The sequence below is a fragment of the Marmota flaviventris genome, chromosome 2 (assembly GCF_047511675.1).
Source record: "Marmota flaviventris isolate mMarFla1 chromosome 2, mMarFla1.hap1, whole genome shotgun sequence".
Classification (NCBI taxonomy): domain Eukaryota; kingdom Metazoa; phylum Chordata; class Mammalia; order Rodentia; family Sciuridae; genus Marmota; species Marmota flaviventris.
Window position 1 is genome coordinate 121827985 of NC_092499.1, and position 16639 is coordinate 121844623.

Sequence of the window (16639 nt, forward strand, 5' to 3'; positions counted from 1 at the left end):
TAAAAGATGGAGGACCTCCTTGGCAGCAAACAATGAGGTGAACTTCAAGTATTTGAACTTTAAGGACCATTTCCCATTTAATTCACCAGTGTTGTCCCTGCAGAAATCAGACTGAAGCTGGAACATGATGGTAGACCTGTAAAGTACACAATCTCACACAAGTGGTAGCTGTGTGGCAGCCACCACACCAATTCTGGTATCTTTACTATCCTTACTATAGCGGGTGAACATGGTCTCAAGTACATTTCATGTGGGCAATGATTTGGCAAATGGGTTCTTTTCTATCCCTGTGAGAAAAGTGGATGCAAACCAGTGTGCATTCACATGGAACAAAAACAGTATACATTTACAGTTTTGCCCCAGGGCCATTATCAACTTTCAGCATCTGTCATAACATGGCCTAAAGAGATCTGGACCATCTGGACACAGTGCAGAACATCACAATGATCCATTACATGGATGACATCACACTCTGTCTGATAGACAAAAAGTGGCTCACACACCAGAGGTCTTGGACTGTCACATGTATTTCATAGGGTGGGAGATAAATCCTATAAATGTTATGGACCTGTTATATAAATAAGATATTTAGGGGTCCAGAGTTGGGGCATGCCAGAATATCCCATCCAAAGAAAAAGACAAATTAAATTGGGCATTGTGGTATATGACTGGAATCCCAGTGACTGGGGAGGCTGAGGCAGAAGGATCACAAGTTTGAGGCAAGCCTCAGAAACTTAAGAGAAGCCCTAAGCAACTTAGTGAGACACTGTCTCAAAATTTAAAAGTTGACTGGTGATGTGACTTAGTGGTAAAGCACCTCTGAATTCAATCCCCAGTATGTTCCCCTATAAAAGAGTACCTATTTAGGGTGGGTATTTCCCACAATAAAGAAGAAGCATATCACAGGAGATAGCTGAAAAGACCTTAAAGAAACACAAGGAAAGGATAGGGCACAGGTACTTTTCAGAATAACAAAGTTGAAGTCCAAACCCACTATGATACCCCTTGAGAGCTTATGGCTATGCAGCTTCTAGGTCCTTATGATAGGTCAGGAGCTGGCAGAGGGTATAATAGCATTGGTGAGGAGCTGGTTTTGAGACGATGAGGCAATATGCCTGTGGTGGAGGGTAGGGAGGCTATGATGACTATGGTGGCTCTGGTATGGGGTCTGATAGATTTGGAAGAGACATTAGTTACTGCTTCTCAGGAATGTCTGATCATTTTTCCAGAGCACCACAGGGCATTGTGTACATATGAGGGGTTTGCCTTACAGAGCCACTGAGAATGATATTTACAATTTTTATCTCACCTCTTAACCCCATGAGCGTGCACATTGAAATTGGACCAGATGGCAGAGTAACTGGTGAGGCAGATGTTGAATTTGCTACTCATTAAGATGCTGTGGCAGTTATGGCAAAAGATAAAGTTAATATGCAACACAGATATGTGGAATTCTTTTTGAATTCTACTGCAGAACAAGTGGAGGGGCTTATGATCACAGCTATGTGGAAGTCTTTTTGAATTCTAGAGCAGGGGCAAGTGGTGGTGCTTATGGTAGCCAAATGATGGGAGGAATGGTCTTATCCAACCAGTCTAGTTATGGGGGTCCTGTTAGCCAGCAGGTGAGTGGTGTTTATGAAGGTGGCTATGGTGGTCAGAGTAGTATTGAGTGGCCATGATCAAGTTCTGCAGAAAACTCCAGTGACTATCAGTCGAACCTTGCTTAGGTAGAGAAAGAGCACTGAACAGCTACTACAGAAATAAAAGCTGTGCATTTATGGGAGCTGAAGAGAATGGGAGGGATGTCTAGAATATCCAGTATGATTGGTAAGTGGGAAATAAAATGATTCTGATCACTCTTGGTTAACTATCTTTCTCCTCTTTAAAGAAAACAAACAAAGTTAAGTTTAACAGTTTCGCATTACACACCTGTGATTCATGCTTACTGTATAGTGGAAGTCAAGATTGTTTTAAAACTTTTAAGTTTTCATTAGTTTTGAACACTGAAACATTCATCTAGGATGTAATAGCAAAGTTCATAACTGTTAGAACAACTTCTAGCTTTCCTCAAGTTAGTGATGTTGTAGGAGTATATCTAAGCAGCAAGCATATTTAGGTTAAAGCAGTTTCACTTATGTTGAATGTTGCTCTTAGGGCAGGGTTTGTAGCTTAGTGGTAGAGTGCTTGCCTAGTATGTGTGAGGCCCTGGGTTCGATTCTCAGCACCACATATAAATAAAATAAAGGTCCATTGACAACTAAAAAACTATTTTTAAAAAATGTTGGCCTTATGCCACAATACATTGAAAACTAGCTGCGTGTTGAGAAACATGCTCTTCTGTAAAACTCAAATATAGGAGCTGTGTCTGTGATTAAAAGTGAAAATATTTGGCATGTTTATTAATTCTAGCTTTTGATTTAATATCCTGGAAGGCATGTGAGTGTACACTTTCATTTTATTTTAAGATCTAAGACAATTTTGATCTGTAATACCAATACTTAGGAGTTTGGTCATGTCGTTTGTATGATATTCTAAGGCTTTGATTTAAATCTTTCCTTGTATTACAAGTTCCACTTAGATGTATTGTACCAAGTGAAACTTGTTAAATAAATCCTCCTTTTAAAAACTGGGGGGGGGGGAAGGAAGCATAATGCCCGATAGGTTTCTTTGGGTTCTAGACACAGTATATGCCACCTACAAATACTGCCCTAGACCATATGCCAGGTGACATGAAAGGCCACTAGCTGTAAGTGGAGCTCAGAGCAAAAGAGGTTTACAGCAGGTCCAGACTACAGTGCAGGCAGTCCTGCTACCTGGCCATTTGTGTTTGCATAGTGTTATCAGTGGCATAAAAAGGTGTTATGTAGAGTTTATGGCAAGCTCTGCCGGGTAAACTACAACATAGGCCCCCATGGGATTAGAGTTAGGTCATGCCATCTGCAGCAGAGATTTATGTTCTTTTGAAGAAAAAAATGTTGTGCTTGTGTGCTATTGGGTCTGCTTATGGGACATCAAGTGACCACATGTCAGGTATTATCTGTAATAATCTGGGTTCCGTTAAACCCAGATCATAATATCAGACAGGCAGCAACAATCCAGGGTAGGATGGAACTGTTACATCTGCGACTGAGCACAACCAGGACCAGAGGGCACACACATGTTCATGAGCTGGCATCCTAGACCCCATGACCACTGCTATACCAGCCCCTCTCCTCAAGTTCCCACTTATGGCTATATGCAGGATACATTACAACCAGCTGACAAGAGGAGGAAAAATCCCATATGTGGCTTATGTAGGTTCTGCTCAGAATTGGATTTCAAATTGAAAATGGAGGGCAAGTGCTCTGTAGCCTCACATAAAGGCAGGGTTGAAAGAGAATGGTGAAGGAAAACATTTGAGCGGGCAGGGCTTCAGGAGGTGCACTTGATCATCCACTTTGTGTGGACAGAGAGGTGCCCCAAGTTTACAGTGCATATGAGCTCAGGGACAGTGATGAAAGGCCTCCTTGGCTAGGTAGGGGCCTAGAAGCAGAAAGATTTGAAGACTGAGGACAAGGAGACCTGGGATAGAAGCATGAGGTTGAATGTTAACACCCACCATAAAGCCACCATGGAAGAGGTACCAAGAAGTCAAGAAGACAAAAATGTCCTGGCCACTTGATCTTGGCTAGCCTTTGTTATCAGCCACCTAGTGCTGACACTACGGGCACATACATAAAATGACCACGGTGGCAGAGACAGAGACAGTCTCCCTAACAGCATGGGCTCCCACTTATAGAGGCTAATCTAACTACTGCTGCTGATTGAACCACACTCTAGACCAACTGGCCCTATGGGGGCAAGCTGAGTATACTGAACCCCTTCCACCTTGGAAGAGCCATGATTCATCCTGATGGGGATTGACATATATTCTAGGTACTGTTTAATTTTCCTGCTCACAGAACCTTAGTATCACTGAGAGAGAATCAAGTATATATTCACCAGCACTGGATCTCACATAACAATTTACTGCAATGGTGGTGCAGAAATGAGTCTAGGATTCCCTAAGCATTCTACCATTTAGATATTCCTGGCACCTAGGAAGATATTCTGAGGTAGGTATTGGAATGGCCTGCTGAGAACCCAATTGTAGCAGTGGCTTGGAGACAGTACTTTACAAGGATGAGGATGCCATGTACATTTTGCGGGGGGGGGGGGGGTACTGGGGATAGAACTTGGGGGCACTCGGCCACTGAGACATATCCCCAGTCCTATTTTGTATTTTATTTAGGAACAGGGTTTCACTGAGTTGTTTAGCACCTCACTTTTGCTGAGACTGGCTTTGAAATCTCGATCCTCTTGCCTCACCCTTCCAAGCTGCTGGGATTGCAGACATGCGCCATGGCACCTGGTGCCATGTACATCTTGAATCAAAGATGATGCTCTGACTTTGGGACCTGCTGGGCTAGAGGTCTTTGTATCCAAAGGAGGAATCTTCCACCAGATGACTCAGCAAGAGTCCTCTTGAGCTACAAGCTATAGATGCCACCTGGGCACTTTGTGAACCCTATGTGCAGGAACCAGAAGTCAAGAAGAGTCATCAACATCTTGGCCAAGATGGATTCACTTGAGTGCCTTTTAGCACTCTCTTGCCCAATCGTGACAACAGAGAGGCAAGTGAAGTGTAGCAATCCTAGTTTGAGAAGTGCCTGGTGGTCATCAAGGGACCACAAATCTCCAGAGTATAAGGCATCAGGTAAGCCAGAGCCGGGTGGAGATACTAGCAGAGAGAAAGGCATTCAGAATGGATGATGAGGAAGGAGACAATGAGCACCAGTGGTGGTGATCCCCAAATAACTGCAGCAGCTGGAGCTATAGTTTGTCCCAATAACCTTCCTCTTCAATTTCCAGCAAGAGTCCTAGAGGAGCTGCTCCTAAAATTGCCTGGGTGGAGCCTGTCTTCAAAGGCTGGCTGTGGCAACTCCTCCAGCTCTCTTTCTTCTTTCCCGTCTGGACAAACATTTCTACAAATGCTCGCTGAACAGCCACAAATAAGAGGCAGCTAATGGAAACTATGCATCCTGCCACCAAGACAGCGCATAACTGAGTGAGAAAAACACACACATAAACACCTATGGGGAAAATCCTCTAACATCAATATTTTCATACACACATTTCTCTGGTACTTGACCTGCACGCACATTCCATACCCTTCCAAGGTCCATGGGGAGCATCTCACGTGTGCCCAGAGCAAGTTTGGTCAGTTGTTACAGACTTTAGCTATTTTCTGTCTCTTCCTTTGCTCTGTCCTGCTCTGCCTGGAACCATAAAGTCCCATGGGCATTGTGCCTCTGCTGGGCAAGGCTGCTGCTGCTGATTCACTGGAGCCTGGGAAGTGCCAAAGCTGCCTGGTGGGGTAGGGGTGGGGAAGCTTCTCTCCCCTTTTGTGTTTTGCTTTGTCATGGGTGGGGAGACAGAGAAGGAGGTTACTTCATATCTCAATTTTTAAAAACACAGTTTTAAATAAAATCTTTCTTTCTCCACCCCCTCACCCCCAACAGGGCTCTTTCTTTCAACTTAAAGTATCCTTCTCTCTTTCTTCCACTTCCATAAGACTTGGATCTGAGTTCAGTGGGAAACTGGGTTGGAAGGCAAATGCAGTGATGAATGGAATATTAAAATGCTCCTCCCACAGCTACTTGTGGGGGGAAGCGGGGTCCACGGCCCCACACTATTGCTCATGTACAGATTTATGTTTAAGGTGGGTTCTCACTTTGTTCCTAGAACCAGGAAAGTGAAGAATAAAAGATTAATTCATGCAGGAGGATCAGGGATGCTCTTACACAAGAAATGTTACTTGAGCTGGGCTTTAAAGACGAAATAAAGATAAGTTTGTGAGGTTGGGAAAGGTTTAGAGGTGTAGAGGACATCTTGAGGAGACATCCCAGAAGGCGGATGGATATGGAGATTTGGTAGTCACTGGTAGTCAAGATGTGGGAGGCACTGCCCAGCAACAGGCAGAGTGGAGAAAAGAGGGCCAGGGCGGGCTTCGAGTTCAAAACCTTTCTCTGCCTGGGCAGCTCCAGCCGCCTCACCAGCCACTCTGCCTCCTGCAGGCGTGCACAGGGCATCCTGCCTTGTCTTTGCACCATCTCCCTTCCCTGTTGTGTCTACGTGCATCTCCTAGAATCCAGCTCATATATAACCAGTTCGGTGAACCCCTCTTCCCATAATAGTAATATGCTTATGGTTTCTCCAGAATTCCTAAGGCCCCCAGGACAGGACAATACCTTAAGAATCCTTTTATTATGTTCCCCTCGCCTGGGAAAGTGTTTGGCACAAGCGCAGCACCGACACTGTGAATAAATGAGTGGGCAAAAGAATGAGTGGCGCAAGGGTGGCCTTCATCCGGAGAGCAGGGAAGCCAGGAAGGAACTGCGAAGTTGGCCGGTTCATCCTAAAAACTTTGCCCACTTTAGGGCTGGGAGACCGTCGGAGCCTCGGTCCCAAGCACCTCCTAGGCTCCGCTTGGGCAGCTCGAGGCCGGAACTCCCCCGCACCCTCCCAGCCAACTACCTCACCTTTGCCCCACTCCAAGCCCAGCCCCTAACTTTCCTCCCCTCCATTGGCTGCGCGATCGCCCAATGGGCAGGCGGGAGCCTCAAGCTCGATTTCCTAGCCAAGGGCGTCCGTTCTCGTTCGCGCGTCTCGCGAGTGTTAGGGTGATTGGCGGAGGCGGTGCAGCTTCGCGGGGCTTGAGGTTGCTGAGGCCGAGGTGACAGCTTGGCCCACTAGAGCAGAGACTATGTTTCGGGTGGCGGCTCCTGGGCAGCTCCGGCGGGCGGTGAGTCCGGTCGGGGAGGGCCGAGTTGATGACTGTCCGGCCTCAATCTGCCGTCCCTGTGAGGGTCTTGGCGAAGGTCACCGGCTCCTACAGCTCCGACAGGCCCAGGCCAGGCCCAGGGACTGCCCTTGACTTCTCCCGGGCCTCAGGCTTGGAGCAAAGATCGGGCGTCAGGCTGATCAAATAGTGAGCCTGCACTGCTCTGCTGCTGCTGCTGCTGCTGTTCCTGCTGTTCCCCGGCCACCCTCCCCTTGCTCACTTCCTCACCTTTCTGGCCCGGACTTGGCTTTCTTGGCCACCCACGTTCTCCACACCTGGTGGGGAATGGGCAGCTGCCTCCCCGGTGAATCTTGACCCAAGGGAGCGAGATGTCGCTCTGGGGAATGCCCTCTGGAGAAAGTTTAAAACTCGGGTCCGCCTGGAACCCGACATTTCTGGAAGCATACTCACTTGGCGCCTACTGGCTGCTCTGACCCACTCGTGGTCAAGGGCTTGGGGCGGGGGCGGGGTGTGGGACTGCCACGTTGCTCTGCTTTCTGCCTAATGGGCGAGCGCTGAGTTGAGGTGATCGTGTGTGCAAAGCCCGTGGATCAGTTTGAAAGCTTTGACTAATTTGAAGAAGCAGGTGTCTTTTAAACCAGGTTGTAGAAATAGGGAACTGTCGACGATAGTGATAAGTTTTTGATGTTTTCGGTAGTGACAAATCATGAGTTTGCATCATTTCTTTTTCTTTTTTGTTGTGGATGGACACAATACTTTATTTTTATGTGGCGTGGAGGTTCGAACCCAGGGCCTCACGCATGCTAGGCAAGCGCTCTACCACTGAGCTACAACCCCAGCTGCATCATGTCTTTTTGTTGTTGTGAGAGGGACTGACAGGAAATATGTTTTTGCCCTAATGCTGTGGGAGAACAGTAATTGGAGACTGACAAACTACAAGTCAATTTATATTGTGGATTCTGTGGGTTTTATAATTTACATTTAGGTTAAATGAGAAGCTAGGTTGCTAAACTCGCTAGGACGCTTGTCATCCTACCTACTTGAGAGTCTGGGGCAGAAAGACCCTCAAGTTCCATGCCAGCCTAGGCAATTTAAAGAAACCTAGTCTCAAAATATAAAGGGCCTGTGTCTCCTTGGTAGAGCACTTGTCTAACATGTCCATGGCCTTGGGTTCAATCACCAGTAAAAGAGATTGCTAACTTTGGGTTAAAAAATGTCCTGATGTTGTGCAACTTTCATACACACACACTTTTTTTTTTTTTTTTTTTTTTAGTGTATATGTATTTTCCCATGCACCACTGAGATTTTTCCATAGTTGGTGGTCTTTTTGGGGTGTCTGTAGACAGTTTTTTTCCTTGTACTTATTCCTTTCATAAAGTCCTGACCTCTTCCAAAAAGTTCAAGCAACTCACACCTTTCACCTCAGAGTCCTGTTTTTCCCTCAGGAGTCTTTTTTTTTTTTTTTTAACCCCCTTAAAGATCTAGACAGAAGTAAATGTCATGTTTTGGGGAAAATTCCAAGAACCAGAGACAGAGTTGTAAAATACCTCTCTGTAGGAGTTGGAAGGCAGTTTTGTGGGCAGATTGCACTTGTGGCATAGTTGTAAGGGAATTTAGGACTCAGTAATTTTGGAGAGCTAATAAAAAGTGGAATGATTAGTTTAAGTAATTCTTAATATTCTACACAGTTGGCCAATATACATAGACAGTATTTCCAAATCTTTTTTGTGGCTTGCCAAGGACTTTGACCTTGACTTATTTTTAAAATTTGAAGTCAAATAGTAGAATAGTTGCTCTAAACTGATTAAGAATATTTTAGATTAGAATTTCAAGCATATAAAAATGGTGGAAACCCTTCTAATACAGACATGTAGATACACATAACACATTTAGCTTTTTAAATTTTTAAGTAATTTCAAAATTGGAGAAAACTTGCAAGAATAGTACAAAGAATTCTCAGAATTCCCTTTCTAGGTTCACTAGTGGTTAACAGTTTGGCACATTTGCTTTCTCTTGCTACATATATATACAGGAAATATATTGACAGGAATTATTAATAATTATTAAATAATATAACTTATTTTTCAAAAGTACTTGAAATTATAATGCAGATATACCCTTTCCTCCTAAGTGATTCAGAGGGTATATCAAAAGAACAAAGGTTTCAGTTTCATAACCATAGTATAATTGGAAAAATCAGAAAGGTAACAGTGATACAATGTTCTCATCTACATTCATCTTTTGCCAACCTTGTTTATATTGTTTAGCAATTTTTGTTTTTATGGTCTAAGGTATGGTCCAGATGTCTTGCATGTGGTTTTCTTGTCCCTTTAGTCTTTGTTAGAAAATTTCTCCAGCCTTTCTTTGACTTTGATGACATTGATATTTTTGAAGAGTACAGGTCTTCTATTTTGTAGACTGTTACCCAACTTAGTTTTTTAAAAAATATATATTTTTAGTTGCAGATGGACACAGTACCTTTATTTTGTTTATTTATTTTTATGTGGTCCTGAGGATTGAACCCAGTGCTTCACAAGTGTTAGGCAAGTGCTCTACCACTGAGCTACAACCCCAGCCCCCAACTTTGTTTTGTTTGGTATTTCCCTCATGTTTAGACTCTGGCCATGTACTCTTGGCAGGGATGTCACTAAAGTAACATTCTGTCTCAGTGCATCATATTAAGAGGCACTTGGCGTTAGTTTGTCCCATTACTGGTGATGTTAACTTTAGTCACGTAGGTAGCAAGTTGTTTGCCAAGTTTCTACACTGTCAAGTAATAACTCCTTCTCTGTAATTTTACTAGGTGGGGAGATACATTGAAACTATGTAACTCTCATGAATATCACCTACTAGTCTTAGGATTTGTTGATGAATCTTGCCTGAGAAATTATTGCTGTGATGCAAAATGGTGATTTTTCTAATTCCACTGTTTACATTTATTAGTTAGTATTCTATTCTGAGGAACAGTCCCTTCTTGCTTATTTATGTATTTAAGGATTCAGGAATTCTTATTTAGTAAGTTATCATCTCTTTTTACCTGTATTTATTTTGATCCTCAAAGTGGGATTATTATGTTTTGAAAATAATATAAGTTCAATTTGATTTATTTTTTAAGCTCTTTTTTTTTTAGTTATAGACGGACACAATACCTTTATTTTATTCATTTATTTTTTTTTATGTGGTGCTGAGGATTGAACCTGTTGCCTCACACATGCTAGGTGAACACTCTACCACCAAGCCACAACCTCAGCCCTGTGATTTTTTAAAAATATTTTTAGTTGTAGATGAATACAATACTTTTATTTTATTTATTTATTTTTATCTGATGCTGAGGATTAAACATAGGGGTTAAATTTCATTCTCTCACATATGGATTTTCAGTTTTCTCAGCACCATTTGTTGAGAGGCTATCTTTTCTCCAAAGTATGTTTATGACATCTTTGTCTAGTATGAGATAACTGTATGTATATGAGTTTGTCTCTGTGTCCTCTCTTTTATACCATTGGTCTTCATGTCTGTTTTGGTGCCAATACCATGCTGTTTTTGTTACTGGAGCTCTATAGTATAATTGAAGGTCTGGTATTGTGACGCTCCTGCTTCACTTTTCTTGCTGAGGATTGCTTTGATTATTCTGGGCCTCCTATTTTTCCAAATGAATTTCATGACTGCTTTTTCTATTTTTATGAGGAACATCATTGGAACTTTAATAGAAATTGCATTCGGGGCTTGGGATGTGGCTCAAGCTGTAATGCGCTCGCCTGGCATGCTTGGGGCGCTGGGTTCGATCCTTAGCACCACATAAAGATGTTGTGTCCACCGAAAAACTGAAAAATAAATATTAAAAAAATTCTCTCTCTCTCTCTTTCTCTCTCTCTCTCTCTCTCTCTCTCTCTCTCTCTCTCTCTCTCTCTCCTCTGTCTCTCTTAAAAAAAGAAAAAGAAAAGAAATTGCATTCAATCTGTATAGTGAGCGCTTTTGGTGGTATGGCCATTTTTACGATATTAATTCTGCCTATCCAAGAACATGGGAGATCTTGCCATCTTTTAAGTTCTTCTTGAATTTCTTTCTTTAGTATTCTGTAGCTTTCATTATAAAGGTGTTTCACCTCTTTTGTTAGATTTATTTCCAAGTATTTTATATTTTTTTGAGGGTGTCGTGAATGGGAGAGTTTTCCTAACTTCTCTTTCAGCTGATTCATTATTGGTGTGTAGGAATGCAGTTGATTTATGGGTGTTAATTTTATATCCTGCTACTTTGCTGAATTCTTTTATGAGTTCTAGAAGCTTGTTTTTTTAAAAAACTATAATTTTTCAAAAAATTAAAAAAGAAAAATTATTAAACTTTTAGAATGTAAGTTAAATGACTTATGTTTAGTATCTATATTCTGTTTCCAGTTTTGATTGATTTGTGCTACCAAGCAATGTCCTTCGTCTTGGGGAGGGATCCCCAAAGTCAGTTGTTAACAAAGGTGGTTATTACATCTATAATATAGAGCTGGAGAACACACTAAGGAGAAAATAGAGAGGCAGACAATTGAAATTGCAATTAGTTAACTTTTTTTTTTTTTTTTTTTGTTAGTACTAGGGATTGAATCCAGGGTCTCTGCCACTGAGCTACATTCCCAGACCTTTTTTATTTTTTATGTTGAGGCAGGACCTTACTAAGTTGCCCAGGCTGGTCTCGAACTTGTGATTCTCCTGCCTCAGCTTCCCAGGTCTCTGGGATTACAGGTGTGCATCACCATGCCCAGCTACAATTAGTCACTAATATTCTTGCAGGGTGACTAATCTAAATTTATATTTTGTTGATTTATTTTTAAGTGGATCTGATGACTAATAAAAAGATGCCAAAAAGTAAAAAATAAATATTCTGTGGAGAGGGAAGCAATACTTGCAGGGTCATTTGAGTGTCCTTAGGCAGATGGGAAGGAATATCTATCATTACTGAAAAGCTGTGAAACTCGTGAAAAGGAACATGATAGTTTTCAGAGTCTACTGTTTAATGTTGATGAATGAGATTTAACTCTAATTCACATGCATATTTTAATTTCTTTTGAAAGAAGAAAGAGAGCCAATTTTGGTGTGGCTCTAAAAGAAAATTTATTGCATAAGGTGAATTTAGTAAAATTATGCTGCCTGCCAATGTGTCTAAGAGTCTTGTCTGATTTTAAAATGAAGTAAATTGACTATGTTTTTAATATTGTAATCAATGTCATATGATGTTTCTAGTTATGATTAAAGGTGCTATATTTTATTACTAAGGAGGTTAAAGTATTTAGTTTAAGTATAGAAATGCAATATACATTTTATTATTATGAAATGTTAAAATAGGGATAGGTAACTTTAATTATATGATTTATTCTTTTTTTAACATTTTTTTGAGAGAGAGTTTATATATATATATATATATATATATATATATATATATATTTAGTTTTCGGCGGACACAGTATCTTTGTTTGTATGTGGTGCTGAGGATTGAACCCGGGCCACACGCATGCCAGGCGAGCTCGCTACCGCTTGAGCCACATCCCCAGCCCATGATTTATTCTTTTGAGAAGAACTTTGAAAGATTTTATAGCTTATAACTGTTTTTTTTTTAATTAAGAAGCAAAAAAACATTCCTCCACCTCCCCCATCCTAGTCCCTCATCCCACTTAGTTTTCAAAGATGGTTGCTGGGAAGTAAGCTAAAATTATTCTAGCTACTTAGGTTATGAATGGGTTTGTCAGGGTGAAGTAGGGAGTTGGACTCCAGCTGTTTTTTCTTCTTCCAACATCTGTGGTAGTTAATTGCATGAACATGAGGTTAAAGTCACAGGAAGAACTCTTAAAGAACTGTAGAAGTAAAAACTGTGTCAAGAAATTCAGAAATTAGAATTTTGAAATTATAATTGAAATCATTAGAAAAATAAGGTTCATATAATCTGTAATATATTTAAGGACAGGATTGACAGCTATTATTTGATTCTATATAAGAAATTTCCTGGTACTAATAAAGCACTAAATTAAAAAAAAAAAAACTGTGTCAAGAACTATTGAGGTTAAATAAGAGAAGGGCCAAATGTATTCATTAGACTTGACTTTAGTATGGTTCTTGGTGACTTTGAAGAGGTCAGATTCAGTGTTGTGTTACAACTGAAAGCCAGGGTGCTGTTAGTAAAACAGAAGAAGGGAGGTGAGGCAATAGAATTGGTGTCTATGGGTGTTATTTTTAAGTGGTTTGTCTCTGAAAGGGTGCAGAGAGAATTATGACCTCTTTAAACCCTAACCTCAAGAAGTATGCTATCACGTAAAGGCCCATCAATTTTAAAAAGGTATGCAGCTGGTAAACAGAAGAAAAATTTTCACATTTTGCTATTTGGAACCAAGTCTATTTAGTAGTCTAAATAATTCTCTAAAAGCAAATGGGGTTTCTGTTTTAGTGATTTAACAAGTTTATGTACTGCTGAGGTGCCCTTAAGTGTGTGTAGATGGTTTTCAATAGGAATAATTGCTTTTTAGTTTTTGATTATTTAGGAAAACTTTTTATGTAGTCTCTAAGCATTCATTGAGTGCCAGTTGTGGGCCAGGCTCAAAGGTAGGTACTGAGATCACAGTGGAGAACAAGTCCCTTGTCCCTGCCCTTGTGCTGCAAATAGATTGAAGACAGATAATAAACATATTGAGTGTGGTCAGTATTGAGTAAGAATGAATATGGCATTTGGGGAGCATAAGATAGGGAGAGGGTCAATTTTGTTAGGAAGCTGGAAAAAGTAAAGCATCTCTGTGAAAGTACTTTGTAGGCCATGGGAGGAATGGAGGAACCTTTGGATTGAGCAGAGGGAAGGAGGGGGAGGGCTTATGAGGGTAGGAAAGATGGTGGAATGAGATGGACATCATTACCCTAGGTACACATATGATTGCATGAATGGTGTGACTCTACTTCATGTACAACCAGAGAAGTGAAAAATTGTGCTCCATTTGTGTACAATGAATCCAAGAGCTTTCTGCTGTCATGTATAACTGATTAGAACTAATAAAAATAAATTTTAAAAAAAGAAAGTACTTTGTAAATTAAGGTCCTTCAAACTGTTTATTGTAGGATAAGGGTGAAGGATTTTCTTTAGATTAAAAATGTCATTTTGTTTTTTGAATTTTATCTATCTTAAATCACTTTATCATTGTTTTGGTTCTGTTCATATCATATGTGTTGTTGTTTTTTTAAGTTGTAGATGGACACAATATCTTTATTTATTTTTTATGTGGTACTGAGGATTGAGCCCAGTGCCTCACACATGCTAGGCAAGCACTGTAACACTGAGCCACAACCCCAGCTCCTCATATGTGTTCTTATTAGATATGTATTTTACTTTTTTAAATACGGTATCGTTTCTACTTCTGTTGAAGTAGAAAAAAAATGAAAGCCTATTAGTTTGATTATTCAAAATTAAAAACAAAGACTTATACCCATGTGGATTCTATCTAAAGTAATATGAAACACATTGAAGCAACCCTGGAAATTAGGAAAAAATAGTTCTAGAATAACTAGACATAATATGAAAAGGAAAATCTCCGACCTCTCCTGTTTCAATTACCATCTCTGAGGGCTCATCCCAGCTTCAACAATCCCTTGGGATCAGCTGCAGTCTTTGTTTTGACAGTAGTGCAGTTCAGCTTCTCCCACTGCCCAGTCGTATTCCTTGATCGTTGTAGGTCTCAAGAATTTGCTCTCAGCACCAACCCTGCTACATACAAAAGGAAGATAACTGAAAGGTGGTGACAAACATTTATAAGCATCCACAGTATATAATGAATCAATTTCTTACTTCTGTGTATACAGTTGTACTAGCTGTAATCATTTTTCAAAAAATTAAGTAATTTTAGTTATTCTCTGTGGTTCAAAGGAGTAGTGTTGAAGTATGGCTGAATTAGAGTCTTAAAATTGCTTTTTACAGCTCAATTTATAGAGTAAAATTATTAAAATAATGTTTTTAAAACAATAAAGTTTTTTTTTTTTTTTTTAAATTTTTGTACTGGGGATTGAATTCAGGGGCACTTTACCACTAAGCTACACGGAAGAACCTTAAATGCATTCTGCTTAGTGAAAAAAGCTAGTCTCAAAAGAACTTTTTATTTTTTATTTTGAGACAAAGTCTTGCTAAGATGCTGGGGGGGGTCTTGGTAAGTTGCAGAGGTTGACCTCTAAGTTGTGATTATCTTGCCTCAGCCTACTAAGTTTTTGAATTTCAGGCATGTGCCACCATGCTCAGCTATCACCAACGTGTTTTTAAAAGTAGATTATTTCTTAAAGAAATTTCAGGTTGACAGCAAAATCTGATCAAAGTTCAGAGAATTCTCATATATTCTTGACCCACACACCCATTACCATCCCCACTGTCAATATATAGCATCAGAGTTGTACATTTGTCATAGCTATGAACCTACATTGACATTGTTGTTATGCAAAGCCTGTAGTTTACATTAGGGTTCATTCTTGGTGTTGTACCTTCCATGGGTTTGAACAAATGTATAATGACATGTTATCTACATCAGAAGTATCAGATAAAATAGTTTCACTGTCCTAAAAATCCTCTGTGTTCTGCCTATTTATCCCTCTGTCCCTGTAAACCATGGCAATCACTGATCCTATCGCTGTTCCCATAGCTTTACTTTTTCCAAAATGTCATATGGTTGGAATAATGCAGCATGTAGTCTTTTGAGACTGGCTTCTTTCACTAAGCAGTATGCATTTAAGGTTCTTCCAAGTCTTTTCATGACTTGATAGCACATTTCTTTTTACTTTTGAATAATATTCTGTAGTATGAATGTACCATAGTTTTTTTTTTTCCTATTAAAAACATCTCGGTTGCTTTCTATTTTTGGTAGTTATAAATGAATGTGTGAAGATTTTTGTGTGGACATAAATTTTCAACTCATTTGGGATAAGTCCCAAGGAGTGTAATTGTTAGATTGTATGTCAAGAGTATGTTTAGTTGTATAAGAAAGTACCAAACTATCTTCCAAAGTGGCTATACCATTTTTCATTCCTATAGAAATTTATGAGAGTTGCTTCCGTTCCACATACTTGACAGCATTTGGTGTTCAGTGTTTGGATTTTTGCCATTTTAAAAAAAATTTTCATTATAGTTGGGTACAATACCTTTATTTTTTTTTTAAAGAGAGAGAGAGAAAATTTTTTAATATTTATTTTTCAGTTTTCGGTGGACACAACATCTGTATTTTATTTTATGTGGTGCTCAGGCTCGAACCCAGAGCCCTGCGCATGCCAGGAGAGCGCGTTACCACTTGAGCCACATCCCCAGCCCCAATACCTTTATTTTTTTTTAATTTTTTTATATGGTGCTGAGGATGGAACCCAGTGTCTTGCATGTGCTAGGGGGAGTGCTCTACTGCTGAGCCACAACCCCAGCCCCGATTTCTGCCATTTTAATAAGTGTATAGTCGTCTCATTGTTTTAATCTACAATTCTGTAATGACATATGATGTTGAGCATCTTTCATATGCTTACCAGCCATCTGTATATCTTTGGTGAGGTGTCTTTTCACTTCCTTTGCCCCCTTTTTGGCTATTTTTGGAGATTGAAACCAGGGCCTTGTGCATGCAAAACAGTTGCTCTATTATGAGCTACATCTCCAGCCTTACTTTGCCCATTTTAAAATGAAGTTGTTTCTTACTTTTGAGTTTTAAGAGTTCTTTGTGTGTTTTAGTTAGATAGCAGTCCTCTGTTGAATGTCTTTTGCAAATATCTCCCCTCAGTCACTGGCTTTTCTTCCCATTATTTTAGTGAAGAAAATTTTAGAAAGATATTCTGTTCA

At 40.2% G+C, this 16639-nt stretch overlaps 1 protein-coding gene and 1 pseudogene across 2 annotated transcripts in view; both read left to right on the plus strand.

Annotated features, from left to right (window-relative positions):
* Nucleotides 1–1000: 1000 nt before the first annotated feature.
* On the plus strand, nucleotides 1001–1727 carry LOC114085029 (heterogeneous nuclear ribonucleoprotein H2-like; annotated as a pseudogene).
* Nucleotides 1728–6674: 4947 nt separating this feature from the next.
* Nucleotides 6675–16639, plus strand: part of Etfa (electron transfer flavoprotein subunit alpha) — an 84203-nt gene continuing 74238 nt past the window's right edge. Inside the window, exon 1 of one of the 2 annotated variants that reach the window (XM_071608498.1) lies at nucleotides 6675–6823. In XM_071608498.1, coding sequence (XP_071464599.1) covers nucleotides 6785–6823 — 39 coding nt within the window. In that variant the 5' untranslated portion in view covers nucleotides 6675–6784. The remainder of the gene's footprint in view (nucleotides 6824–16639) is intronic. The other variant, XM_027925825.3, reaches the window with a different exon arrangement.